The following is a 27,745-nucleotide window of genomic DNA, read 5'->3' as shown; positions in this document are numbered from 1 at the left end:
TCATTCTCCATGTGAGCCCCAGGACTATAAATAATCCACTTCTTCCTGTGTAATTGAAATTGCTGTGTACTTTTTTTGTTTCTTTTTAGTGGCAGAGCTGCACCCTGATGACCACCACAGCTGATAACTTTCCTGACTATGAAGAGAGGCAGGTGGAACTGGGCCAGAGTTGTAGTAGCTCCGTTTCGGACTATTCAGAAGATACATTTGAGCCATTCAGCGAGGAGGAAGAAAGCTGCTTGCAATATGAGAGTGAACCATTTGAATCTTACTGTTCCACAGAAGATTTAGAGAGTTCTGCAGTATCAAATGTGTTGGAAAGGCTATCACAGCTGGCAGACAAAAATCATGCAGGTATGCAGAGTTTATCATGAATGAGACCTGTCCTTTACAGTTTTGCATCTGTGGAAACTTGAATCAGCAAAAATAAAGATGTAAGAATCACATACATCGTTCTTGTTTTTCAAAGTAACACAGGTTCAGTATGTTCAGACTAGTTCTGCTAGGTATTTTGCCCTCCAGAACCCCTGTGTGCACAAGGGTAATATTTAGCCATGGAAATTCTTTTATAGCAGTCTTATGAGGTTGAAATTCCGTTGGTATTTTAACGAACTGCAAAATACTCTGAGTGAGTTACCATACGTGAAAAGTAGCTGGGAAGTTAGAGGGTTTTTTTACCTGCCTCCCTGCCAAAGGGCACAGGGGAAGTTCCCAGACCTGAAACATTTGAGGGTATTTAATACCTGAAAGCTGCATCAGGTGAATGATTAAGAACAGGCAACAGAGTATAAGTTAGCAGACCTAACTTTGTTTGTTAGTTATTTCTTTTTCCATTTCGGTGGGGTTCTCTGTCATTGCTTTTCATTTTCCTTTTCTCCAAGGCTGGTCTGGAAAGTATAGGGAGTACTTGAAGATGCTGTTATTTTTAAAAAGTCTATCTTCAGAATAAGGGCTTGTCAGCATGTATAAAGGGCATAGTTTTAAAGATTATCTGGGACAGCTTAATATATTTTTCAAAGTTTTGTGTGTGTATATTATAAATACATAATGTATATACACATTATATATAAATGTATAAAAATGTATATATAAAATGTATTTTAATGTCTATTAGCTATTACTGTTATAGTCTCATTCTTCTGAATTCAGCTTGACCAATTGGCTTTTATGTGATAAGCCTTGTCTATAACAGACTTTTAAAATTAGAAAACTTTTCCTGTTACAGACAAGCCAAGTACTCAAGTCTCTTCCTTCCCTCATCCACACAACACTATTATTTAATACTCCACAGTAATAATCAAGACTGTTACTGTTAGGAATTGAGATATTTCTATAGTATACATTTTTTTTTTCTGAGAGCACTATTTATTCATAATAATAATAAACTACAGAAAGCCTGTCATGTTGGTGTCTGATGGGGACATGTTATTTCTATGTATAAGCCTACTGAATTTCCTGTCTATTCCTGAAAACAGTTGAGAGAACTCCACTGTTTGTTCAATGTGCTTAGTATGTTGAATGGGGACCTTGTCTTGTGTATATTGCTGTCACTCCCACTTCTTGGCAGTTTCCTCATTCACTGCAGGACTGAAGTTATACTGGAAAACCCTGCATAACAGGGAACCGATGGGAAAGGAAAAGAAACCAAAAGTTGTATTTTTCCCTTGGTCAATTCCTGGGTACAGTTCACTTAAGCTGTCAGGAATACTTGTGTGTCATGAAAAAAGAGGCCATGCGGAGTTGAAAATAAGTGATGGGACTGAGGGAGGAGGTAGATTGGTGTTAAGGTAGTATTGCAAACAAAATGGAGTATGTTAATGGCCCTAAGCATTAGTATCTGCTCTTCACAGCATATCCGATACTGTCTTTCAACGGGGTGATTAGAAATGACCAATATGAGATATTTTGTGTGATAGAAGCTTGCTCAGTACAGATCACACCCAAATCATTTATGTGCTCTGCAGTCATGTTTCTTGGGGTTTCTCTTCTTTCAGTGGAGAAAACCCAGTCATTTGGGTGGAGAACTGTTTTCCTCCTCTTTTATTTCTGTTTTGTCTCAGTCTTGCTGTTGTCACGGTGCGTATTCTGAGCTACCCTTTTCCTTGTAGATGAGCGACCTGAAGTAGCAGAACCTGCAGCTGTAGAAAGAGATTTCTTGGGGAAGTCTATTGACCTTATAAGAAATAAAGAAGTTGGCATTAAGCAAGACAAATCTGTCTTCAGATCTCAAGCTGGTGAGTTCAACAACTCTAGTAGAAGTTATAATTCTTTTAGAAGGTGAGGTATTTTTTTAACTGGACTTAATATTACATACAAGTTATTAAAGTCAAGCGAAGTAATTAACAGTGTTTTTCTCCTTTATTCTTTCTGAGAAAACAGTCCGTCTGCCATTGCTCATATTGCTTGGGAGCCCCTGATATGACATCGCCCTACTAATATCTAGGTTGTCATAAAGGCTGGATAAATGTACTTTAATAAAAAAGTATTGATGTTATAAACTTACCTTTAAAAACTCAATTAGATGTTTAGTATTTCCATCTTTTCTCACCAGCTATACAGGTGCTAGGACTTGTCTGTTTGTTTCTTCCAAAATAAATACTTCAGAATTTGTCCTCATGTCCCCCATTCCTTGAACAATTCTATTACTTCTGTCAGCAATATTTGAGTTCCTTTCCCAGACTGAGGGAGGCAGCAGGATACCAACGTTGACAGGAACAATGAAGTAGCTTTCACCAACACCACGATGGAAAAGGAGCAGGAAGGAAGAAGGGTGCTGTTTGCATGTACTTGTTCTGAAAGCCATGGCAAGAGCACAGGTTGCAAGTCCTGCTCAGGTTTCCCTATAAAGTGGTCCAGAGATGCTGCTTTCTTGCTTTTGTGTTTAACTAAAAATAGTAACTGGGCAAAAAAGTAATTAAAGCAATAGGAGTGTCTTAGTCTATATGTATGTGAAATTTGAACAAACTTAAAGTGTTTTAGGTCACCTTTAAGAACGATTCATTGATCAGAGATACTTTGTGACATTGTACCTGACTACAAGCATCTTCAGGTCCTCCATATATCATTAAAAAAAGGACATAAGATCATTTTAGGTTATTCTTAAGTATAGCTTACTCACAGCAGCAGTGAGTCAATGTTATGAGTTCCTCACTCCATCTTCAGCATTTTTCTTATTATTACCTGCAAGACTGCCATGTAGTCAGAGGCAGAAGACAACTACATAGATCATCTCAATCCCAATAGAGAGTCTAGTTCCCTAGACTAGACTTTGTATTTTGTAACCTTTTGATTCACAGAGAAGTTTAAGAGGAGCTGATGAGTTTGGATTCACTTAATGAATGATAAATAGTACAGTGTTAAAGAAGTTTTCCAGCTAGACAGGGTTTTTCCTTGAAGGTTAAATTTGGGAAGATTCTTCTCTTAATTTCCTCTTGCTGTAGTTCTGCACAAAGAAACGTTCTGCTTTTGTTTTTTGCTCTTTCATGGGTAAGAGGAATCAGTCCGGTCACTGAGTCTGAGTCGCCAGGCCTGTCTCATTAGATTGAGGTGACTTATGAGATGATGCCAGTTCTGCTACCTGCCTGCACTATCACTTTATCATCCTAGCAGCTAAGGACTTCTCTATTTAATTGTTACAGTGCTTCCAACTATTAACAATGTGAAGAACAGAAAGTAAAGTTCATGCTTGTGCTTCTTCATGTAAACAGTACTTTGTACTGTTTGACTGGTTATTCCCAAATCCATCAGCATCAATCAAGCACTTCTGTGTGCACTGCGTCTTGTAAGCTAGAGTATCAACATATACATAAAGTAACCCCAGCAACTTTCATATAATGACATCTACAAATGTCTGCCTCCCCTTGCCTTAATTCAGCACTCAGCAGCTATGAGACTCTTATCTACTTCAAGTGTTGCAGTTTGTTTTTCTTGTTGTTTTGTTAGTAATAGTAAATCAATAAATAAAGGTATATGCATTGAACATACATATTACTTTGGAATCTTCGTCAGGTAATATAGCAAGAAGTTTATTATATCATAACCACTGATAGGATTAACTGTGAATAAATGCTTGGCTTGCCTCTGAGAATGCCCTGGAATATAATTTTTACTTTTTGTAGTTTTACTTGTACCTTGGAGGAAAGCAAACCTAGATGTTGACTTCAAGAAAAATGAGAAAGTTTTGACATTATTGTTGTCTCTTTGTTCCCTGCCTCTCCATCAGCTCTCTGCCAGCTGGCTGTTATTAGGCAAATGTATCTCCTAAAGGATTGTCATTACTATGAGTCCCTGATTCAATTTTTCCAAAGACCATTAGTCTTGGAGTGGAATAAACTTTAAAAATTACTAGAGAAAACAGCAATTCTTCAGCTTAGATGTTTTTGCTCTCGCATTTGTGTGTTCCTCTTTATGTGGAAACAGAAGGCTTTACTTCTCTATATCAAATCTTTTTCTCAGCTTGTCCAATATATTTCTGTCTGCTGAGTAGACCTAGTTTGTATTCACTTGAGCAAGTTTCCGCATGCCCAAGCATTTAATTATTGACTTAGCACATTAACAAGCGGGTTTAAGGAGCTGGAAGGCTAAGAGCTAAAACGTGATAAACCCTGAGACAGTCTGCGGTTCTTCTAAGAGACTTGTAGCATTTAATAACCATAAAAGAATAGAATTTCATTTAATCTTTTTGACATGGTTGGATCTTTTATAAGGTCATGTAACAAATGAAATCACATTTTTTGCATATATGTTTTGGTTCTAAATATTGAGCACTGCTTGGAGCTAAAACCGATACATACCACTGGGAAATGGTGACTACTGTACTAGTGTATGGAATCACAGAAACAGTAAGTAACTCACTAGGTGCATATAGTGCTTTATGTAGGCTGTGGTTGATATTCTGGTTCCAAGAAGACGGACATTTGAACCATTTGCTTCAGAAGGTCATTTTTGGTAATGGTACTTGTCCTTTTTTTTAGGAATTTGTAGGAACTAAAACTTGCTGCTTAGTAGTATGCAAAGGGTGCATAATTCGTGCAGGTCTAGTTAGGCCTAGAGATTCCAGGCTTCTGTTCTAATTTGTTCCCTACTAGTCTGTTAAAAAGTCCTACTATTCTATAGTAAAATAATATTCTTAGATCTGTTTTATTCAAGCAAATTAGAGCATGTCACAAATTCATACAAACCCACTGTGTGCCCTGTCTGGCAAGCTGAGATCCTATAGGCAGATAAATCCCCACTTCTTAGATAGATGCTGGAAGGTAAATTTCAATTAGCAATATCCGCATGGAAAGTCTTACCTGTAAAGAAAGTTCACCTGGTTCATTAACGTCTTTATAGAGCTGGGAAATGATTTGTTTCTTTCTCTGGAAAAGAATGAGTGTCTTTGGAAAGAAACAGATCTGCTAGGTCCTCAGTGTTGTCACTTCTCTCCAGTAGAAATTGAGGGAAAAATGTTGGAGGAACTTTTTTTTTGGCTTTGAATTAATATTTATACTTAACTGGTAAAGACCTTTTTTATTGGACCATTTGTCTCAGTTCTGTGTTATCTGCACAAATCTTTCAGACATGACTTTTGCCTGTTAGGCTTATTTGCCTAGTCTAAACTATTGTACTCAGCTGTACAAAAGTAATTTTAGATCACTGTGAAATTCTTATCTAGAGATGTAGTTAATCTTTCTGAAAAGTAATTATCACTTAAGTTTGGCTACAGCCTTTCACGATTATCTTTCCATTATCCATTCAAATGGAAAACAAAACCCCAAGAAAATGTTCAGTTTTCTTTTTGTTTTTCGTATAGGTTGGAAATGTCATCTTTAAAAATAGTTACATACAAAAAGGAAAGTTCGTGTAGGTTACTGAGTTGCTAAGTGCATTTGAGGGTTTAGAAAGTAGACCTAGGGATTAGTGATCTCCATTGGTGCATGTTGGATGCTTCTGTAAGCAGAGCAACGTGGTCCAGTTTGTTGTGCTTTAATGCCGATGTATTCTTGTTGTTTGTCATCTTAATATACATGGATCCAGCCTGATGTCCGTTCTGGTGTCTGGTTTTGCTTTTCATGTCACCTCTTTCTACCTTTGCTCTTCTCTAAGAAAGTGATATGGGAATGAAGGATTTTGGGGCAACCAAGCAGCAGCGGAATGCGCTTCAGCAACAGTAATTGGCACTGGCAGGGATCCTCTCCAGGCAGACATGCAGTGACATTTAAGTCTGCCACCACAAATGGAGATTAGCATTCGAGCATGTCTCACCCAAAAATGGAAAGGAGAGAATTTATCGTCTGAAAGATGAGCAAGAAATAAAACCAAACGCCAAAGCTTGTGCATACATCAAATTCTGTGCATCTGTGTCTCCTTTTGACTGAAGGGAAGGCAATTGTTTGCCAATGAGAAAACCTGAAAGTGTAAATAATCAATGTATAGTTAAAGTACTACTTTTTATAAATTTAACTGTGTTCTGACTCTCCTCCTGTAGTCCTAGATCTTTCTTTTTTTTCTTCTTCTCTATTTACTGTTGATCTGTTGATCTGAGTTCATATTAAATCAGTACTTCCTTTTTGAAATAGGTTGTGCAGTCGTGGTTAAAATCCCTGTTTGCTTTGCTAGAGTTGCCTGCAATGCCTATAGCGGTATATGAGCAAATGAGGGGTATCTGGTAGCACGCAATCCATGCATTGTTACGACCACTTTGTAATTAAATTGTAATACTATAAGTCAGAAACAACTAAAGTTAATGAATTAGGCTGGTATTCAGCTGTCACTAAGTGTTCAGCAGACCCCATGCATTTTACTCACCTGTCTGGGTTCTTAGTACATGCAATTTTTTCTTTTTATTCTCCTTTCTTTTACAGTAGTACTTGAAAATCTTTTATTCACTCAATATGCAGGATAAATAAATATGCATATACTTTATTAGTGTGAACAAACCCGGTGTTGGCATGGCATTTGCGCTGTGCTAAAGGGATTATGCAATTCACTTGTAAGGAAAATGACCCTACTACTAGGTGATCTTCTTCTGCTCACATGTTCCTAATTTCACAAAAATTGATATTTTATAGATATTCCGTATTTTTAATTCTTGTTCATCTGCCTAGGAGGTATTACCTTTGGTGTTAATGAATTTGCACAGAGTCCTAAGGAGCAATAAATTGCTTGATGATGATTGATTCTGAATGTGGCAGTTGTACTTAAATCGCATGTTTTTCTTGTCATCATAAAGCAGGGCTCACTGATTGCTACTTCACTTTATTTTAGATACAGATTCACTTACTCATTACAAGAATCAACTTACACTTCTGAAGAAATATTTTCCTTCTCTATAAAATTCCAGAGCAATATCCTAGGTACTTAAATTCATCACTGCCTATTTAGGAAAAGTTTTACATTGTTTCTTCCTGTGTTTTAAGAATTTGTCTTGTGGTTCTGCCAAAGTACCCCAAGGGCCTGGGGTTGCTCATGCACTAGTTGTCATATAAGCAGTGCTTGTCCAGAAAGAAAGTAAAACTGAATTTAAGTGAATCCATTGCAAATAAATGGAACAGACAATAGGGAAAGCATGTTTAAGTGATATAATCTTGGGGCCTAGCTGAGCCGGCAGCATTATTTGGTGTTTTTGAATACTTTGAATTAAAACAAACAAACCTACCATCCTTAACCCCTCAGTCACTATTAGTTGTCTGACTATTTTGACTCTCTTTTAAAAAATTATTTATTAAAAACATATTTTTAAAGCTAGAGAAGTGTTCTTCCTGTTGTGTTTTTTTTTTTTTTTTTTTTCCCTCTCGCCTGTTTAAAGGGCTGGAGAGCAGTGGTGACTCTTGTGGCTGTGTAGTGCCCACACAGCATCATTGTAGGCTGCTGCTAATGAAATACTGAAGTTGTGCCATGAGAGAAGAAACCTCTTATATTAGCTAGTTTGTATTGATTGGGTCTTTTTTAGTTGATGAAAAAACACCCACTAAGCATTGAATGAAGTTCTAAATCTCTCCTTATCCATCCATCCCAAATGCAATCTCTGTTTTTATTTATACCGCTGGAATGAAAGAAAATGAGAGTGTAAGATATTGTTTAAGCAAGGTCACATAAAGAATTTATAAAGTGATCACTGAAGCCTCAGAGGAAAGTGTTTTCCAATATAATAGCACTTCCTCAAGAAAAAAAAAAAAGGAGAAAAAAAAAAAAGTGGCATGATAGCTAACTATAGGTTATGTAATACAGCTGACACTCTTTCCAGAGTTTCCTCAATTGGCACTACCCTAATTTTCCAGTGGGGCTACAGGTCGCTACTCCGAGTTCCCAGACAAGTAGTTCTGTCCTTAAAAGTGAGTTTGTTATATTTTAGCATGATGCAGTTTCTGTTAGGAGGAAAGTAAATCCGAGTTAGGCAGTCATTGAAAGTCAATTTATTTAATATCAGAATATTCAAGTATCTTCTTGCTTTACTAATATATTTGTGCTATATCAAGTAGCCTTTATCTTTAGGCTTCTTATCTCCTCTCCACTTTTGATTCTGCTCATAGACGTTTACGGTGCAAGTTTCCATAGTTATTACCAGATTGCCATTTAAATTCTGTGCTGCTCTCTTATGCGTAGCATCGCCTGCAGACTTGACATTGATTTTCTTTTTTATTAGCTAGATGATAAGAAGCCACAGAGATAGAAGACCAGTGATACTTTTCTTTCTCTGATGTAGTAATTGATATTTTTGTTTTGTTGATGTATCCCTATCAGAAGTTACTCAGGTGCCAGATGGAGAACTGGATGCTCTCTGCTCTTTTTGCACCATTAAGATAAGCAAGATGCATGACCAGCTGATCTCTAAGCAGTCAAGTGGTGGCAAACCAAGAAAGCTGCAGCATGAATCCACACCAAGGAAACTGAGGAAATTGGACACCAGTGACTCGAACTGTGTTGTTCCTCTTCAGCTCATGAATAGAATTCACTTGAAAAATATCAGGGAGACAACAAAGCAGGTACTGTAAAGAAGAAAATATAAATCTTGTCTGCACTTTAGGGAGAACTACTGAAGAAAAAAAAGAAAAGACAACATGATGTAAGGACCAAATTGTGCAGACTTTACTCATGCAATGCTCCCTGGCTTCTAGATGAGTTTTTTTGATTGGTATTTCAAGATTTACATTTCTCATCAGTTTGTTATATGCTACTGCCGAACTGTTGCTAGTGAATAATCAAATCATTGTGAAATATTGTGCAGTGATGAGATGATAATGGCTTGCATGATTGAGAGAGGCTGAGATGGGCATTTACTGGAATCCACAATAAGCCCCAGATTAAGTGGAGGAAAAAAAAACCATGTCGCTCTCTGGTTTTATTTGCAGATGTTATTTACAGAAATATTTTGCATATTATGTGATTGTGGAGTCTTGGAGAAACAGCTGGGAGGCAGTTATCTCCTTGGTGTCAGACTTTGGTGTCCATACCCCTGTGGTCTTGTCACACCAGCCCAAGGGGCCTTGCAGGATGAAAGACCATTCTTGTTGCCTCTCTTTTTTCAAGGAAAAAAAGGCATCCTGATTATTAAAAGCATTCCAAAAGTCACAAATCTTTCTCCACCACCTTTCTTTCCTTTAGTCTTTAACATTTGCCTAATGTTTGAAGCACGTCCAATAGATTCTAGGTTACATATGTTCATTTATTAAGACGTCTATATGGCATCTTTACAGTACTTGAAGAGCTTTTATTTTTTGGAGGCCATTTTTTCCCCCCAGTAGGATAGGCAAACTGACGTACCTCCTCACTTCAGCTCTGCATCTGCCAGTAATCTCAAGACTGGTATTTCTTCTTTTCTCCAGAATCGCTTGGAGATCGCTTTTTTTGGCCTTGTACTTGTAAATGGATGTGAGTATGCTATAGCAGTGATCACCTACAGATGACTTTAGACATAAATCTCAGTCTTGGCAAATGTCTGCACTATTTAAAATTGGTACAGAATGCCTGTATTCAGGAAAGTAGTTCTGATTAAAAAAAAAATGAGCTTCGACTGCCAATTACAGTAATTTATTTGGCTTTTTATCTCTCGTGTACACCCCCTTTAAGTTTTTGCTGTAGAGCATGTTAAAAGTGGTTGTTAGCATATTCCTGTGCTAAGCCTGTGTCAGGTGAGCAGGGAATAATACTTTTCAAGTCAATTCTAGGATAGAGATTCTTTCAGATTTCTTGTTCACTGTTTTGTACTTTTATTCTGTTACCATTATCCAACTGCCTGCCCCCAAATTTTGTAGAGTTTTTACCATTTCTTTCTTTCTGTAACACTTTAAAAATATATGTTTCCTTTAAAAAAAAAAAAAAAAAAAAAAAAAAAAGGACTTCGTTTGAGCTCTCCATCATCTCCTGTGTAGAACATATTTATGAAGAAGAGCTCAGGGGAAAAGGAGGCAGAGAGGGATTGAGACATAACTCTAGGAAGCCAAAATGATTGGTTCCACTGCTCTTACAACAACTTATTACATCTGTGTAACCGCATGGATTCTGTGTATATTAGATTAGATAAAAATAATTGATACTTCATGAATACCAACACCGAGATTTGTGTAAAGCCATTAAATATACTTGAGGTTCCATGGTAGGTAACCTAACATAGGAATTGCTAAGTAGTGTTGTATATCTCACAAAGAAAATTGCCTGCAGAATTTTATTTCTGTTCCAACTCAGAGTTGGGCCTAGGTGTTTGAACTCATTGCCTCAGTTTATTTTTTCTCATAAAATTCGTACAGTAATCATAATCACTGTGGCTGGTACTTAAGGCCTTATGTATGTTGCCAGCATGGTTCCAGACAAGGTGTTACTGAAACAGCCCAGTTCCTGACAGACAGTTGGATATGAGTTATTGCTGATTAACCATTGCTGATACTGAGCTGTGCTGATCAAGCATGTGTAGTCTTTTTAGTCTCCTGGAAGTATGGAGTAAAACATGTTTAGCTAAATCCATCCTTCAAGAGCTGAGGGAGAAGGCTGGTTAATCAGACACCGCCTGTGGCTTCCTGGCTGATCAGCTACTTCTTAACCAAGATAACTTAGGGTTGCTGGTGCTCTAACCACATTTTAGCACCAGCAAAGCACGTGTAGATTTATCTTGGCAAAACTGTAATCTGTACTAAGCATCCACCCAAGGTCAAACGAGCTGGACTGATCAAAATAAATTTTTGCCAGTATAACTGTCTTCTTTATTGGCGTTGGCTGGTCACAGATGTGCTGCTTGGGTCTTGTGTCACCCCGTTTTTCCTGCCCTTATAATTACTCTTGAAGAAATGGGTCCTGTGCACACAGAGCTTCAAGCATCCAGCAGAGCTTTGAAGGAGCGTTTGTCTAATAAAATAAAAACTTGTAAATATATGTCAATGCTCTGATTCTGAAAAAGGAGTAGGTGATTTAAAATTAAACCAAGTTGTTATTACTAGAAGGGGTAATACATGAGGAAAAACAAATGTATTTTGATGCGAATACATTCAGATAGGCTCAACAAGCCTGTCTTCATAATCACAATGATAATGAAATAATTTACAACTGTTTACAAAAGCAAATATTTGTCTTTAGACACTATCTATATCAGTATTTTTATTGATTATTCTTAATGGTGAAACCATCTTGCTAGAACAGACCTTACTCCTTGCATCAAATTTTCATCTTTCAGGTGACAGAAGCTGTAGTGCATAAATCCTCACTGTGCCCTGACTGTATGAAGAAAAAGGCAGAGCTGGCCAAGATTAACTTTCTCAGACAAAAGAAGACTCTAGTAGAAAGAGCTTTGCTTCAGGAAAAAATGGAAGAACAGATTTACTCCAGAGTAAGCAAATGTTGTTAAAAAGAATGCTGTGATGCATTTTATATACATACTGCAACTAAAGAATCCATAAGCCAGACTCCCTCTTGATTTATGACAATGCAATTGCATTGACCTGAATACAGAGTAAGTAGAAAGAAAATTTGGTTCCCTATCTTTGATAAAATACTTGGGACTAGCATGCTGATCAAGTCATTTGTGCTCACTTATATAAGCAGAAAGTCTCTCCCATAGGGTCCTGGAATTGTTTTGGGTACCTCTTGAGGAATTCTCAAGAGTCTGTTTTCTGACAGGATGTGCAACAGAAAAGGATAAATAACAAAATGATATAATAATAGGTAACTATACCCATATGAATCACCCTCACTCATCTTTAGAGTTAGAAGACTCAGAATAGGAGACTGCAGCATACTGTGGAGACTAAAGCAGATTACTGCTCTCAGGGACTTTTTCTAAGACTCCTTCTTAACCATGTCTATGATGTGATACGGTCACTTGAACATGATTTAAAGTGAAAAAGTGATTCCTGGAAGAAACCTTGACCATTTTTTAAACAGTTGCATTGAGATCAAGATGGCAGCTTATTATAGATTATACAGTTTGAATGCCATTTTTTTTCTGTCGCAATATCTACTCCGGGACATGTATATTTACCTTGTGGGTTCCTAAGCCCCTACTGCTGAGTGGCAGCAATATCACTTTTTAGAGCTTTTAACTTTGTGCTTTGAGCTTCTGCATGTGGACTTTTTTTCCCCCCTCTGGTGGGGGAATGGTGTGTGCTTTTTTCTCTAAATCTGTTTAACATTTGCTATGTGATTGTCACTTCCAGACTGAATAGGAGGGCAGAAAGTCAGGGCTAATGAAAAATACCTGAGAACTCGTAGAGGAAGAGAAAAAGTGGCTTTACAAACAAGTACTCTTTAGCTGTCAGCTCTTCAGAAACGCTTTGCCCTTGTAGATCACTGTTCTCTCTTCCTGGTTATGCTAGACTTAGGATATGATTAGTTTGTACAGATACAGTGAGATTTCCCCTTGGAGGACCAATCGGCCTACTGTCACGGAAAATCGTTCTTGTTGGGAAATCCCTTGGAAATAGATTGTGGGTAAGGTAAGCTGAAATTCATGGGAACTCCTGGCTTTCCTGTGACTCTTCTTTAGGATGATCTATGTTTCAAAGGGTACTTATATTGGAAGCAAGTTGTTTCCAAGCAATAGGTAGGAAATCCCTCAAGCATCCAGACCTTTATTTCTGTGTTTGTGAGCAGGGCAGGAATTCGTGGGATGCCCAACACACTCTTTTTCTCCTACTAATGCCACTTTCCTGATTTGCTTTGTTGGTGTGTTCATTTACTCTCTCTATAAAAACTTGCCTGCATTCCATACCTGAAGAACTTCAGTCTAAAGTCAGGCTTCTTTTCTCTTATTTTCCATCCAGCTTTTGTAAAAAGACCAGTCTTCCTTCCCTCCTCTCCCTAGGGAAGAAATGCTAGGGCAGCAGCCAGTGCAGTGCATGAGCCACATGGTATCATCGGGCTCTGTCATCTATCTTGGCAGCCATCTGCAGAAAGCAGTAGTGACACGTGGTCTCCAGTGACCAGCATAGATTTCTGCATGCCTGCTTTAGGGGGCAGATCGCTGTCCACGCTCTTCAACAAAGTTTTTAAAGATGATGCTTTAAAAAGGCAGTAACATTGTTGCTTTTCAGGGACTGGGTATAGCTGCCAAGATAGGGCTATGATAGGACAAGACAAATAGCAGGAATTTCAAAATCAAATAATATTCCGTGATTTGTTTTTATTTCAGGATGTGCTCACGCTTATAGGAGAAACACTCAGAAGTCTCCCCAAACTTTCAGAGGATCCCAGCAACGTATGGCAACGGCTGAAAGAGAAAGGTCAGAAAAATGTAAGGCCTGAAACTGGTAAACATAACTCAAGGACATAAAGAACTGGGAAAGTCTCCTGCAGGCAGCCATGTACTGAATGCCAATATTGTGGATGTAACCTGTTTTGTCAGTGATGAATTGAGTGGTGGTTTAATATTCCTGCAGGTGGAACCAGATATGCCCAGCATGCTGCAGTTTGGGTTGTGATTGAACTCCCAGTTCTTTCCAAATGCAAATGCTGCAATACAGTATAATCCAGCTAAATGCATTTTTCAAATTAGGGAAGCCAACATTTTTTATTATTAATCTGACAAGCAGTAGATATTGTATTTTTTGAGGTCGCTTGTGGGATTTCAGAGCAGCTCACAGCTGCTTTCATCCATAAAAAAAAAAAATGATTCCATTTTTCAGGGCAGGGAGGTGTAATTACTGGGTTTCAGCTTAATCTTTGCCCACTGCCTCCTGTTAAATTGAAAGTGAGAGCCCCAGGTGGAGGAGAAAAAAAAGGTGGCAGAGTAACCATAGAAAGCAATAAAATGATATGCAGTATTTATAGAACTGAAATAATGAGTCTATAACAGAAATTAATCAGTAACACTGAGGATGTCAACAGGATAAGTAATGATAATAAATTAATCATAGAACCTGTCTGGAATAGGTGTCTAGGAGGAGAAAAAACACAACATAGATTAAAATTGGAAGAAAGTCAACACTTTTGACATTTTTTTTAATGTACTATGGAATTGTTGCAACTTTCTGTGCTTTTTAAGATGGGGAAGCCACTATCTTTGAAAAAGGGGAAAGTTTAGTATCCAAATAAAATGACTTCATGCTGGGGGTCTCAGCAGGTAAGACAAAACTGAAAACATCTTCACTGTAACCTTAAGACAGAGTGTAGGATACGGGCTCATCTGTAGTGGCGGATGTAGCCCACCTTTCTGCTTGTTGACAGCAATCATTCACTGCATTGCTCTTGCAGTGGTGGGCTCCAGTTTCCTGGTTTCTGTCCATTCAGACCTCTGAAAATGGTTGAGGGATTATCCAGGTCAATCAACTGTTTTTTAGGAATGCTGAGGGCCTCTGTTTTTTTAACCTCAGGTTTTCACTTCCCGTAGTGACTACCTGCCTTTTGTCGCTTAAAAACTACCCTGAATAATTTTCCTGGAGGGAAATCCCAAGTAGGTTGAACACAAAATGGAAACATAACTCAGCCTTAAGTTCTTTAAGGTCGTTGTCCTTGTTCCTTCATTGGCAGTTTATTCCGTTTTTTTGTAAGCTGATGTTTTTAGCAGTCCACCCAAAAGTTTCCCCTAAGCTTGACTTTAAGTTTTAAATTATGACTGCAAGTTACGTCGTTACCTTTTATAAAATGTAAACTGCTGCTTGGTTCCTCTCATTAATCTACAATCCTTAGAATGTTCAAATCCCTTAAATCTCCTACCTTCCAATTCCTTTAAAATCCCTTAAATCTTTTTTTCTAAATCTTTTCTTTTTAGATACTCCATCTCTGTTCCTTGTTTGTCTTTGCACTAGACTTTCTGTTTCTGCAGACTCCTTTGAAGTCTGGCAGTCTGTTTAATGCCGGGCAGAGGACACCCGTTATTCCCTTGGAGGTCTCCTAAGGACTCTGCCACATACCAAAATGGTGATCAGGACTTCAGTCCTTTGAAATGTAATTCTGTTTTTATTTCCCATGAATGCATCTCGCAGCCCATAGAAAAACTACAGAAAGTGATTTTCGTACTCTAAATATGGATTGATTATTTTTATACCAGAAAGAAGTTTTGATATTTGGCTTTCAATACCTTGATCCTTCTAGAAGTACCGAGAATATTTGTCTTACTCTTTTGTCAAATATTTATGTAAATACGTTGAACTGAGAGTTGTTAGGCATTGGATGATATTTGCTTGTCTGTAAAACAGTGTTTGTACTTGCAAGGCACAATGGCTACACAGTTCTTGTTTGTATGCACAGTGTTTAAAAAGGCAATTCAGAAAGCTCGTGTGGAAAATCAAAGCACATTTTGCTTGTGTCTGTTATGTGCCTCTTCCCACTGCTTAATACAGCTCTTCTTTTCATTTTTTGTCAGGAGCTCTCTGAGATCTGAGTGTTTGTTTTCTGTTTTCTTGTAACAGCTATTAGGGATGTACAACAGAATGAGTGATTTTGAGCTCTAAATAATTTATTTCATAATCCTGCAGTGCTTGAGACTAGTCATCCAAAAATTCTGACTTGAAGGAAAAAAATGTACATCGTGTCTCTGCCTTTTGTCTTCTCGCAGGAGCTTCCCCCGCCTTCCCCAGTGGTAGATTTTTGTTTTGATCCAAAGAAGCACTATAAAACTATGATCAAGAAATATTTATTAATCTGCTCTAATCTGCTCCCTTGTTTGGGCTTGTTGGGGCATGAAAGGAGCAAGGTGGATCAGGGCTGATCTGTACGGTAAGCAGCTGTAGTACTGAATCAAATTAATCCACCTATTGTTAAAAAAAGGGCTATGGTGCTTTTCCTTTCTAGCTTTCGCACTAGACGTAGATACTATTTAATCTTCTGAGTGATTTGCAGTGTACTAGAGTTTATTGCTCTGAGCTCTGCACAGGTGCAGGTTTTTTCATATAGCATTAAGTAGCATGTACACTAATAACGGGTTTTGTGATGTTATAATTGTTATGATGGTGTGAGAGGTGCTGTTATGTTATTTTTGACCTTTTGGAGAAAATTATATTCCTCAAATTATCATTAAAAACAGTTTCCTGTGGATTGTGGCAGTATCACTTCCACTTTTGCTTGCCCTGGCTTTCTCTATGGAAGAAGTTAACCTGGCTTCCAGATTTGGTCATTCCTTAATCTTGCTTCTAACTGCTTGTTGTGACCTTGGAATTTCTTCCTTTCTGCCGTAGGATAAACTGTCTCATTCAGAACAGGTTACTAGCACATATTTGCCTTAGCATGATGCTGAAGCAAAAATTACCTTGTCTGGTTATGTACCAGGTACAAACATAATCATGTCTGGGTAACCATTGTCCAAATACCAATGAAATACATAATTTTTGCTGGTGCAGTAATCCTTGTAACTGTCTTCAAGCTTTGCTTTGAAGCCATGCGAGGAGAGTGCCATGATTGAAGCTCCTTTGGGGCCTCTGCCTTTTGATAAATCTCTTTCCCAAACATGGTTTTATTGTGGCCAAGAAAAAAAAATATATATTTTTTTGCTTCAGCTAATTTGATTGTTTTCCAAAAAGTGGAGCTGAACCCGTTAATTCTTGCTTTGAACTGGTGACACTGAGGATGAACTTCCCTGCTGGAAGAAGGGCTGGTGCCCGCACTGGCACAGTGCCTGGATTCTTCTTCAGTGCAAATCTGAACTGTTGATTTCGGAGCAATGATTCTGAATCATGTATGCAGCTATCAGCAATACTGGAACACTGCTAGCTGTGTATTGCTTATTATAATGGAAGCATTTTGAAATATCTTGCATTCTTCAAATTGTGACTTTTTTTGCTATTCAGTATGATTTTTCAAAAATGACTTATTGTCTCCACTCATGCAGCAGAGGTGCTGTTCTAAATGCTTTTTCTTTTTTTATAGCCTTTGTGAATACATACATTAATGTTATGAATTTCCATTTGCATTGTTTTTATTCAACTAACAAATTGCTTCTTTTTCCAGCACAACCTTGATGCTGGAGATCACCAGCATGATCTATATGGGGGCAGGTTGGGAAATAGAGGGGACTGTATCTCTGCTGTCATTAAGGCATCAGGTCCTTTATCTTTCAAATTGCCTATAGAGTTGATAAGGAGAATTTCAAACAAACAAACAACAACAAAAATTATCCAGCGTCTGGGCATGGATATTCATAACTTATTTATTTTGTAATAAAATAGTACTGTTTGTTCTCACATAGAATAGTATGTATGATTCATAAATATGTTGCAAAATATATCTGTAGCATGTAACAGAGTCCTCTGCGAAAATTCGTATCTTTAGTTCATAGCACTTTAAGAACATTTAGGTCTTCCATTTTCTTGACATTTTTAAATAGAACATTTTTTGCCTACAGAAGTAAGTTTACGCCATCATCACAGTATTATAGCTTGTTTAAAAATACATATGCATTAATGGTAATTGCAAGCAAGCTATATACTTGAGCAGGGTTTTCTTTGTAAATTTACATGTTTTCTACTTTTAAGACAATTACTTATAGTAATATTGCAGCCAACACTTTGTTAGAAAATAGTACGTATATATGCTACTCACAATAGAGCTGTCATTTTTCTAGAACATAATAATACAGGCTAAGAAAATAGAAACACACCGTTGTATGGTTGGTTAAAATAATTACAAGCCAAGTTAAAAAGGTGCATTAGGTGGGCCTTGATAACTTGGGTCCCATTCTGTGCTGTTGAATGTCTTTAATCCACTTACAGTTGGAAGCCCCTAGCACCTCTCAGCCCTGAACCTTATGCAAGAGAAGCTTCAACTTGCAGCCCTTTAGGAAATGTAGAGCTTGATCCGACATGGTTTTTACACTGGACTGTTGCTGAAGACATGAATGCTTCAGCTAAAGGCATTCAGGATCAGGCTGCTGCTTGCTGAAGCTCTGGGGATTGGTTTTACACAGGACTCCAACTGCGATTCGAAGTCGTCAGGTGGGTAAGTGGATTCGTGCAGGGCAACATTGCTCCGTTGCTTGTCAGCGTGTGTTGGTTTGCACTCACCAAAATCTCACCCGTTGTCCCCCACAGGCCAGAGGATTGAAAGAGTTGGAGCAATGGATTTTAGGTTACTGTTTTAGTTAAACAATAAAGATTAAAAACAAATGGTTGCATTGATTTTTACCTTGCACGAATGAGACTGTATATATGTATTTATATATTGTATAATAAAGCTGTAGGAAATCTCCGAACTACTAACAAAGCTTACAAATGAGATAAAACAGGGCTGTATTTGCTTGGGAATTTCATAGTTGCCATTCTTTTATTATTTTCATTTTCCGATAATGCAAGGCTATTCCATGGTGGAGCCATTTTTTATGAAACAAGTCCAGATGTGCTTTGGAAAATGCTCTTTTCATGGTCTTTCTGATACTCCTCCTGTGCTTTCTGCAGTTTTTTACCTCTGAGTTTCCACTTGTGAAAGCAGTAGGTTACTAGGGATGTCATTATCAAAGAGAAAATAATAATCAGCACTACTATCAGTGCTATAGTAGATGAGAGGGACCCCTCTAGCTGCTTAGTTTCAGTGTCTCTCGTTGTGTTTAGTTGAGTAAAGTTTTCATATTCTGTCGAGGCTAAAAGTGCAGGTACAGAAACAACTTTGAATTTGGGCCTCATTGGGATGTTGTACTTGTTCTCACTCAGTCAAAATTTTGGAAGAAGCAAGAGCTACGATTCCCTCGTCGCTGGCGTCATTCATAAGACGTTTTTTCCCTGGCTGCTCCGGGCATGGATGAGTCTCAGCAGCGAGGTTTGTTCGTGAAGCCGTGTAGGACACGAACAACAAGATGTGTCACAGAGTTTGCAGGGCAGGTCATCTATATCCGAGCGGTGAATAAGCCAGGGGCTCGTGTGTTGTTGCCCTCTCTGTCTAGAGGGGAAAAAAGCTGCTTAGTTGCCTGCTGGTTTGGTTCTTTTTTTTCTTGAACAGGTAATTGAAGAAAATGAAATCAATTTTCCGGGATTGTTGCAGTGGCAGGGCTCGTCCTCAGGCTTAAAACAGAAATGAGCACCACAATAAGTGTAGTTTATATCTTATGAATTTGTTCAGTGAGTTTTTTCTTCGCCTGAGTATTCCCAAAAGAGAGTGAAATCAAAGCAGATTTTTTACTGAGGGGCAGACTTGGTTTTGTTAACATCATAGGCATTAGCAAAGTCAGCTACAAAACAGGGAATCTCATTTTAATGAAGGATTCCACTTCCTTGATTCTTGCTCTCAGACTTGGTTCTTCTGGAGAAGGTTTGGGGTTGGGTTATTTGTTCTTGTTATACTGGAGTTTATGAGATGTCCTCACTGATTGTAAATCTGGAGTCTGGAAAAATGACCTAAATGAAGAAAAAAAAAAAAAAAAAACATAGAATTATTTCAGAGGTGAGGTCGCTTTAAGGCATGTGGGCCTTAGAATTTAAAAAGATTATTCTCTTTTACTTTGGATAGAATTTTAGATATGTTTAAGTCATTTGGTTTTGATCTGCTCTGTAGCTATTCTTTTTGTGACAGATCCTACAAAATGTGCTTTTCTGAGCAGATCTGCTGAAGTTAAAAGAGCTGGTCCTGGAAAGGAGGAGAGCTGGTGTGTGGAAGGGTGTGTATTATCTGCCCTGTACATGTCATCTTGGAGTCAGAAGTCATGAGGAACAAGGCTGGGCTGTTCTTGTTGATTTTTGCTTACAGTCAAGACAGCAGGATTTGGCCCCAGGATATTTTAATTTCAGGAGCTTTAAACATTTTCAGAGCTATTTATTTCAAATAACAGATTGTTCCAAACCCCCTCCACCCTACTCCCAAATGCTTTGAGGCCAAAATTAGGTTTCAGGGACCTTGCAGCATAGCTGCTTGTTCTGAGATGCTCTGTTTAATAGGATGCGATTGTAGTTCTTCCTTCTTATGGAAATCTATGGTTCATCCCACTCAGGCTAGCAGAGATTTGAGGGTCTCTTGCTAATTAACAGCATTTTCAAGCCATTCTTATTTGTAATAAAGACTATTTACTCTAGATTACTCTAGATTAGCATTCTGTTGATGTTAAAAGATGTAAATGAGCAGTCCTTGCCAGTTATGAACAATATGTTCACATAGTCAAAAATAAATGTTGATTTCAAAGTTTTAAAGCCATTTTTTACTGTAGTTCAGGAGAAAAAATGTCTTTATAAAGCTGATTGAAAGTTTATTTCCCACAAGAATGGATTGAGTTCAATATACCATACTTTGCCAGTTGTTTGCATGTTGATGTGGTGATGAAGGAGCTGGAAGAGATGAAGGTGTTCGTTGCCTTCTTCAGTGTGGTTTTTAACAGTAATGTTTGCCTGCAGCAATTCCAGGAGCTTGAGACAAGTGGGAAAGCTCAGGGCAATGAAGAATTTCCTTTGAAACAGGAGAATCAAGTTGGGGCGTATTTAAACAAAGTGAACATTCCCATGGGAACTGGTAGGAAGCAGCTGTGAGCAATGAGGGAGCTGGGCCATGTCATTGCAAGAGTCACGGTGTTAGGAGAGGCTCTTGACTGTGAGCAAACAAACGTCACTCCGGTCTTCAAGAAAGACAAGGAGGACCTGGGGAGCTACAGTACAGTCAGCTTCATCTCAGCCTCTGGGAGGATGATGGAGGATGTTTCCTGCTGGAAACAATTTATAAACATGTTAAGGACAAAAAGGTATTTGGGGATAGTTGTCATGGTGGAAAGTATGCTTGCTCAGCCAATAGCCTTCTGTGATGAAATGCCTAGTCTGGTGAATGAGGAGAGAGCAGTGGATCTTGTTTACCTGGAGTTCAGTGAAGCTTTTGACACTATCTCCTCTAATATTTTCATAGTCCAGCTGCTGATGTTGGACTAGATTAATGGCCAGTGAAGAGGACTGAAAACTGGCTGAATTGCTGGGCTCAAAGTGTTGTGATCAGCAACGCGAAGTCTGGCTGGAGGCTAGTCACCAGGGAGCACCCCAGGGATCCGTACTGCAGTCAGTGCTGTTTATAATCTTCATTAATGACCTGGATGATGGGACAGAGTGCACCCTCAGCTGTCTGGTGAGTGATAGGAAGTTGGGAGGAGTGGCTGATGCGGCAGGTGTTCACGCTGCCATTCAGATGGACCTGGACAAGTTGGAGAAGCGGGCAGAGAGAGGAGCCTCTTTAAGCTCGACGAAGGAACTGTGAAGCCCTGTGCCGGGAAGGAGTAACCTTGTGCATCAGTATAGGCTGGGGCCTCGCTGGCTGGAAGGCAGCTTTGCAGAAAGGCAGCTGTGGCTCCTGGTGGAAAACAGGCTGAACCAGCCAGCAACATGTCCTTTCAGCAAAGACGGCCAGCAGCATCCTGAGCCGCGTTAGAAAGCGGGTAGCAGGTTGAGGAGGGGGATTATACTTCTCAGCGCTGGAGAGACCACAGTAGCAGTAAAGGAAAAACACCTTGTATCAGCTCATACTGCAACGTTCCTATTGGTATTTTAGTTTCTGAGAGAGAGTTGGACCTTATGCTAAAATCTCTTCCTGTCATCTTTAATCATTGTATTAAGTGTGCACTCATACACACAGAATATACCTTCAAGTTGAGTCAGAGTCCGTTTACTGAAGTCTCAATGTCAACATATTCTCAGGAGGAAACTTTCCGTTAGGAAAAAAAAAAAAAAAAACTTCAATATCTATGCCCTAATTTAATTTAAACAGTAGAGAATAAATTATTCCTACATTGTTTGGTTGCTTTTATATGAGTCATAAGTCTTCAGTGTACTTTATCTGAGCATTATGAACATGCGAACTAGTATCTCAGGAATATACACATTTAATTCCCATTAACATTTAATAAATATATTAGAAGGGCTCATATATTTACAAAAATAATTTGAGTCATTTTGGGGCTGGAAATACTGATTTGTTGGAATAAACTCTGCATGTAAGCATATTAATATATTGGGAAACTCAACATATTTCTCAACTTTTTAATGAAAATGTTGTAGGCTTGATACTTACATAAGAGCGGGCTATTACTGTAACCCATGTCCTCATCTAGAGATGTGTTTTGCTACCCTGGCTCATGTTTTTGTATCTCTCTCTGTTAGCAAGCTAATATATGCAGGAAAGCTTCACTTAGTATAAGCTGTTGGGGACAAAATCTGCTCCTTGTTTTATAATGTCCTTAGGACAGACAAGGATTTTCAAGCTTGATCTCTGTGCTTCTAAGTAGAGTGCTCGAGCAAAGTAGAGGCAAATGGATATTTTGAGGTATTTGTCAGAGTTTTGAAGATATAAAAGAAGAGGAAGTTGTGTACAATTTACATGAAAGGAACAAAGGAACATTCCAAACATATGGCAACAAGCATTAATGTCTAAAAACATATTAATTGAGGTTTCTGGTGTCTGATCAAATGTTGGATTACTGGCCAGAATTAAGAATGTTAATGAACAGTTCCTTGACTTCAGTAGGATCTTTGCCTTTTTATAAAAGCTGTTAGCAAAATTGACTTACTGTATTTTTGTGCCTTAGTGTGAACGTAGTATTAAGGTTAATATTAGAAAGAACAATGTGGTATACTGAATGCTTGAGAGAGAAGGGGAAAAAAAGACACAAATGCTGGGTGGAAGACTGGGCTTATCTAGAGTTTCAGCTCTCTCTAAAAACTGTTTTCTGGTTCTTTGTTACAGTTAACAGGACTGAATTCTGCAAATGTCTGAAATCTCCAACTTCCTTGGAAGGATGAGGGCCAGAAATCATAGGTTAGGTACTGCAGCTTTTTTGTTTTAATATGAAGTTCATTGTACATAGGCTGCCCTTTGGTTAACGCACCCATCCCTGCTTTCACTTCCTGCTTTTATCCATTGAAGAGGGCTGGTTGCCAGAAACGTAGAAACCAACAGCAAGCAAGAATATTGTATGTATTATGCTTTTTTCAAGTGAGCACAGAAACATGTTTCCAAAGTAAAGAGCCCTGGCCTGAAACTGTAATCCTGCCCCTTACAAACCAATATCAAAAATCTCTTTGATTTCAGTAGGAGGAGGATCCTTGATATCTGGTTAGTGTTTGCCTCTTTCATGTGTTCACACAGACTCATAACACATGCTCTGCATTTTCAAATCAAATGTAGAATTACTTCTAGCATTTATATAATCTTAAATATGTATTGGCTTTTTAATAAAGTTCTAGGCTTTCTTTCTGCCTTCAGCTTGCTTCTAAATTTCCCTGATGCCTTTTAAATGCATCTTCTATGTTTATTGCAATTGCAGAAGAATGTGCCTACTTCTTCTGCATTTGCATTTTTTTGATGTAGACATCTGTATGAAATGTATCTATCGGGTTGTAAGCCTGAGCTGGAAATGATTCTTTTCTCGTCCTCTAGAGCTAGAGCAAAAGATCTACTAATACACTTGAGCACAAAATTGCAGATGAAAGCCAGAGTGGGAGTGAGAGCAAGAGAAAGCGGGAACAAGGAGGAGGGAGGGAAAGGGAGAGGGAACGGGGAGAGGAGAGAAAGGAGAAAATTTAAGCAGCACATAGTGAGGTGTGTCAGATTTGCTACCTCTGTTTCACTGTATCTTTCCTAAATTCAATTTTTCAGGGTTTTTCAAAGATGCAGATAGGGCCAGCCATTTTCAAAAATACCTGTACACGCTGCAGACAGATCTGTCTTCATCTGCTTTAAATACTTGGGGGGAATCTTAAGGTTCCCAAACTGCAAAGTGCTAATGAGCCTTTCAGCTGAGAGCCACTGAGGCTTCATACTCCTCAGTTAGCTGTGTGCACTTTGAACATATTCAGTAGTAAATATTTGGGTGTTATGGAATGGCAACATGCCTCAAATAGGGAATGTCAACAGGTTTGTAGGTGTTAAACTCAGCAGATTTATCTGAGAAGCCCTAAAAGCAAATGACTTGTTTTTATCTTTGCCTTCCTAACCTCAGATAAAAACATTTGATCTATTGTAGATTTTTTACACTTAGTTGTACTTCAGAAACTTAATTTGCTTATAATCCTTGCTATGATATCCAATCATGTAACAAGCAACTTGAATGGAGATTTAAGCAAGCCATTGCTTTAATTAAGTGTCTAAAATTCAGGTCTGAATCTCTCAGAATGCTTTACCTTATTTTTATCTCCGTGAATCAGGAGGAGTTAGGCAGTTGTTCAGCCTCTTCTGTCTTCACTACACTCTGGAAATATGATGCAAGTTTTCTAGGCTGTCTAATTGTTTTGTTCTGAGGTTTTTTCCTCCCTTTTACAAGAACAGAGAAAGCCAGCAAGTTTTGGATTCACCTGTAATAGCTGGGTGCAGCATTGATCAGATACATAAATCATCAGTAAATCTTGTTTTTATGAAAGGACCAATATCCTGTGGTTTCCTGAATCAAGACAGGAGTGGGAATATTCTGAATCTCTTAAAAGCAGCAGTAGGCTCAGATAATGTTGAGGGACAGCCTGAATGCGACAAAAGCAAGAAATTTTTCAGCAGCTGATGCCCTCTCTGCACTGGGAGATGCTGAGGAAAGGCAAAGGCGCCGCTGCTGTTTCTGATGGAAGTTGGGGATTTTGCTTTTATGTCACAGAACTGCCACCATGGGCACGTCTGTGTGTGATTTGTGTGATCCATAAACATAGTACGTGATTTCTGGGGGCTTTGGTTTGCAGAGGAATTATGTACAGCTAAGGTTTTATTTTAAATGAAGTAACCCGTGAAATAAGGGCAGTTGAAGCAATGGATTTGTTGTTTTGTAGGTGTTCTCTGAAACTGATATTCACCCCATTGATTTTAAGGTGACTTCTCCTGACATGTTAAGTGTGATTCAATAAATGCCAGTAGCTTCATAGACGTGGTTATAGCCTTCCTCTAACTGCCTGTTTTGGCAAACATTATTTTTTGTGTGTACACTGTACAAGTACTTGTGCAAGTTGCTGGTGCCTATTCCCAGGAACAAGCTACAAGTAAATCACATTACAGATCAGAGTTTGAGGTTGGGGATTTCTGTACTCAAACCAGCGCTACCAAGATGTAGCTGTGATGTCCGTTTTAGTCTTCTTCCCTAAATCTTGCTGTGAATAGAGTTGATCATCCTGATCAGTGAAATGGTCATAAAAACTTTTTCTGCAGTTCCTTTGAAATTCGGTATTAGAAGCTCCTAATGGATGTGCTGACTGAGGCTGTGCTGATACATGCTGCAACAAATCATGTTAGGAAGAGACATCAAGTTTTACTCTTTTCATCTGCCCCTATTTGGGGGAAGGTTTGTTTTTTTTTTCTTTCTTTTTTTTTTTTTTTAATTTTTAATTTGGAGAACAGTGCCACATCAAAGTGTTATTCTCCAAGCATTTGAGCAGACCTGTTCCTTAATGGTTTGCTTTGAAGTGGGCTTTGTTGCATTTTAAAAACTATGTTGAGATTTCTTTTCTCTCAACACATCCCACAGTATTCCTTTTCTCGGAGGCTGGATCTTGCAGATAAGCCAAGGTTTGTTTTTCCTGCTACAGAAACGGTCGCATAGGATCAACTGAAAAAGAATGTATCCCATAAAACCTGGATTTTTTTTCCCCTTTGGAAACTGGCTTTGATGGCTAACTTTTTGCTAATTCAGTTCATAATTTTCTCCTTTTACACAACATCCTGCATGGTTCTTCCCACATCCGTTTCAAGTGGGGGCAATTACAGCCTGTTATTACAGAGGCAGCCTATGAACTTCTCCAGTTGTCTCTATTTTAGGTGCTTTTCTGTGAAAATGCAGCTCCTGAAGTGCAAGCAATTCCTGAGCTTCCACTGATGCTCAGAATCACTCAATGACTTTTCCATTTGCCTCTTTCTAAGATCAGTTTGTCCTAATGCTCTGTATTACATTTTTTTGGAGTCAGAACAAGTACTTACCAGTCCAGATACAAGTGGATGGTTTTAATCATCCTCTTGAATTACAGGATAAGTGAAAACTGAAAGCTCTTTGGAGCTGAATTCAAATGAACAAACAAAAACCTAAGATGCAGGAGCTTCATAAAATAAGATCTTAGGAAAGTTGGTGTCCTTTCCATTAAATCCTCATTTTCTTTGCAGGTGAGGAAAGGTTTTGGTTCAAGGCTAATTAGTTGTGAAAAGGGAGCAAATGAGATCTCTGTTCTTATCCCTCTCCCTTTTTAAATCTCTACTCCCCTTTTTTTCCCTCCTTTCCTACTGCTAGTGAGGGATGTCATTATGGAGAGGCAGCTCTGCAGCCTTTCTCGTGGAGCTAAGATTGAAAATCCTGCAGGGAAAACTCTTTAAAAAAAAAAAAAAAACTTTCCCAAGAGCAAAAAAAAAAATGTTTGAATATTCAAGCATTCCTCCAACTTATTATAAAAGAAAAACTCTCCTCCTTCCAGCCAGCGTGCTTGTTCTTGGGAAATAGTTGCAGCCTAGGACGATGCTGAATTCTGTACTTGGGCAATTTCACCTTAAAATTGTGAGAAAACTAAGTCACGGGTTGGGAGAAAGCAGGGGCCAGAGAGGGGGAGTGAGGAAGGTAATTTGACATGCAGCTGCTTTGTGTCTTTACACTTCTGGAAGAAGCTCGTGGCTGTTTCCCCAGGGCTGCCGCAGAAGTGCCCTGGCGTGGGCAGGGAGCTGCTCTCTGTGCCATGCCGAACCCCAGTGCCACTGCGAGGGCAGGGGGCTAAAGACGCCCCTTAGGCTCTGTGCCCTGCAGCGAGGGTTGACTTTCCTTTTGACTTAAAATCGTGGTCTGACTCGCTCAGGCTACGCTCCAAGACAAGGAGCAAGTTCGGGGGGACGCGTTTCAGCGAACCCGGCGGAGAGCCGCGCTCAGGCACCGCGTTGGCCGCGCAGCGCTGGGCAGGGGGGGCCCTGTCGCCTTCCCCCCTTGGCGGGATGGAGCCTGCGGTCCCCGCGGGCAGCAAGAGCTGCCAGCCACGCAGCCGGGATGAGTAACGTGGGTGATGGAAGGTGGAAGGGGACAGCGCGAGGGCTGGGTGCACCCCAGGTGGGGGGTATGGATGGCGGGAGCGCCGCGGTGCCTCCCGCTGCGGTGGCAGCTCCCGCTGCGGAGCAGGGAAGGAAGGGAGGAAGCAGGATGGAGGCGGGGGCTGCGGCCGGGCGCAGCGCGGGCAGCCCGTGGGGGGCACCCTGCCCGGGGGGGCCGCATGCCGGCACCGGCCGGGAATTCACCTCCTTCCCTCGCTCTCCTCCAAGAGGGACGTGCCGATCCATTCCCCTTGCACAGAAGAGGGATTCCTGGCTAATCATTATTATTTTAATTGTGCCCGCGGCCGCCTCCCTCCAGTTCCGCACAGAGGCTCCGTCCCCACCATGCAGCACTCACCTCCTCCGGCCACATCGTCCTCTCGCCAAAGCGGAGGCTGCTGGGGGGCGGCAGGACCGAGAGCCC

The 27,745-nt window shown here is 39.4% G+C and overlaps 1 protein-coding gene and 1 long non-coding RNA gene across 2 annotated transcripts; one reads left to right on the top strand and one right to left on the bottom strand.

Moving 5' to 3' along the window:
- Positions 1-79: 79 nt before the first annotated feature.
- On the top strand, positions 80-23,097 carry CUNH8orf48 (chromosome unknown C8orf48 homolog). Its single transcript, XM_088527532.1, has 6 exons — positions 80-354; positions 2,109-2,234; positions 8,725-8,966; positions 11,645-11,797; positions 13,598-13,688; positions 23,035-23,097. Exons 1-6 carry the CDS (start codon positions 108-110, stop codon positions 23,088-23,090), a joined length of 915 nt encoding a protein of 304 aa, XP_088383658.1. The 5' UTR covers positions 80-107; the 3' UTR covers positions 23,091-23,097.
- On the bottom strand, positions 19,592-27,745 carry LOC148594184 (uncharacterized). Its single transcript, XR_015913537.1, has 2 exons — positions 27,680-27,745; positions 19,592-19,724 (listed from the first exon to the last, which is right to left on the bottom strand). It is a non-coding gene; the product is annotated as an uncharacterized LOC148594184 (long non-coding RNA).

Source organism: Tinamus guttatus, unplaced genomic scaffold (genome assembly GCF_059628265.1).
Source record: "Tinamus guttatus ecotype Peru unplaced genomic scaffold, ASM5962826v1 Tinamus_guttatus_pri_ptg000287l, whole genome shotgun sequence".
Taxonomy (NCBI): Eukaryota; Metazoa; Chordata; class Aves; order Tinamiformes; family Tinamidae; genus Tinamus; species Tinamus guttatus.
The sequence above is the reverse complement of the archived record's forward strand: the minus strand, read 5'-3'. Positions and strand labels throughout refer to the sequence as shown.

Coding starts and splice junctions, on each gene's coding strand:
- CUNH8orf48 (XM_088527532.1), top strand. CDS start 108: ATGACCACCACAGCTGATAACTTTCCTGACTATGAAGAGAGGCAGGTG. Junction 355..2,108: donor GGCAGACAAAAATCATGCAG/GTATGCAGAGTT, acceptor TTTTCCTTGTAG/ATGAGCGACCTGAAGTAGCA. Junction 11,798..13,597: donor AAGAACAGATTTACTCCAGA/GTAAGCAAATGT, acceptor TTTTTATTTCAG/GATGTGCTCACGCTTATAGG.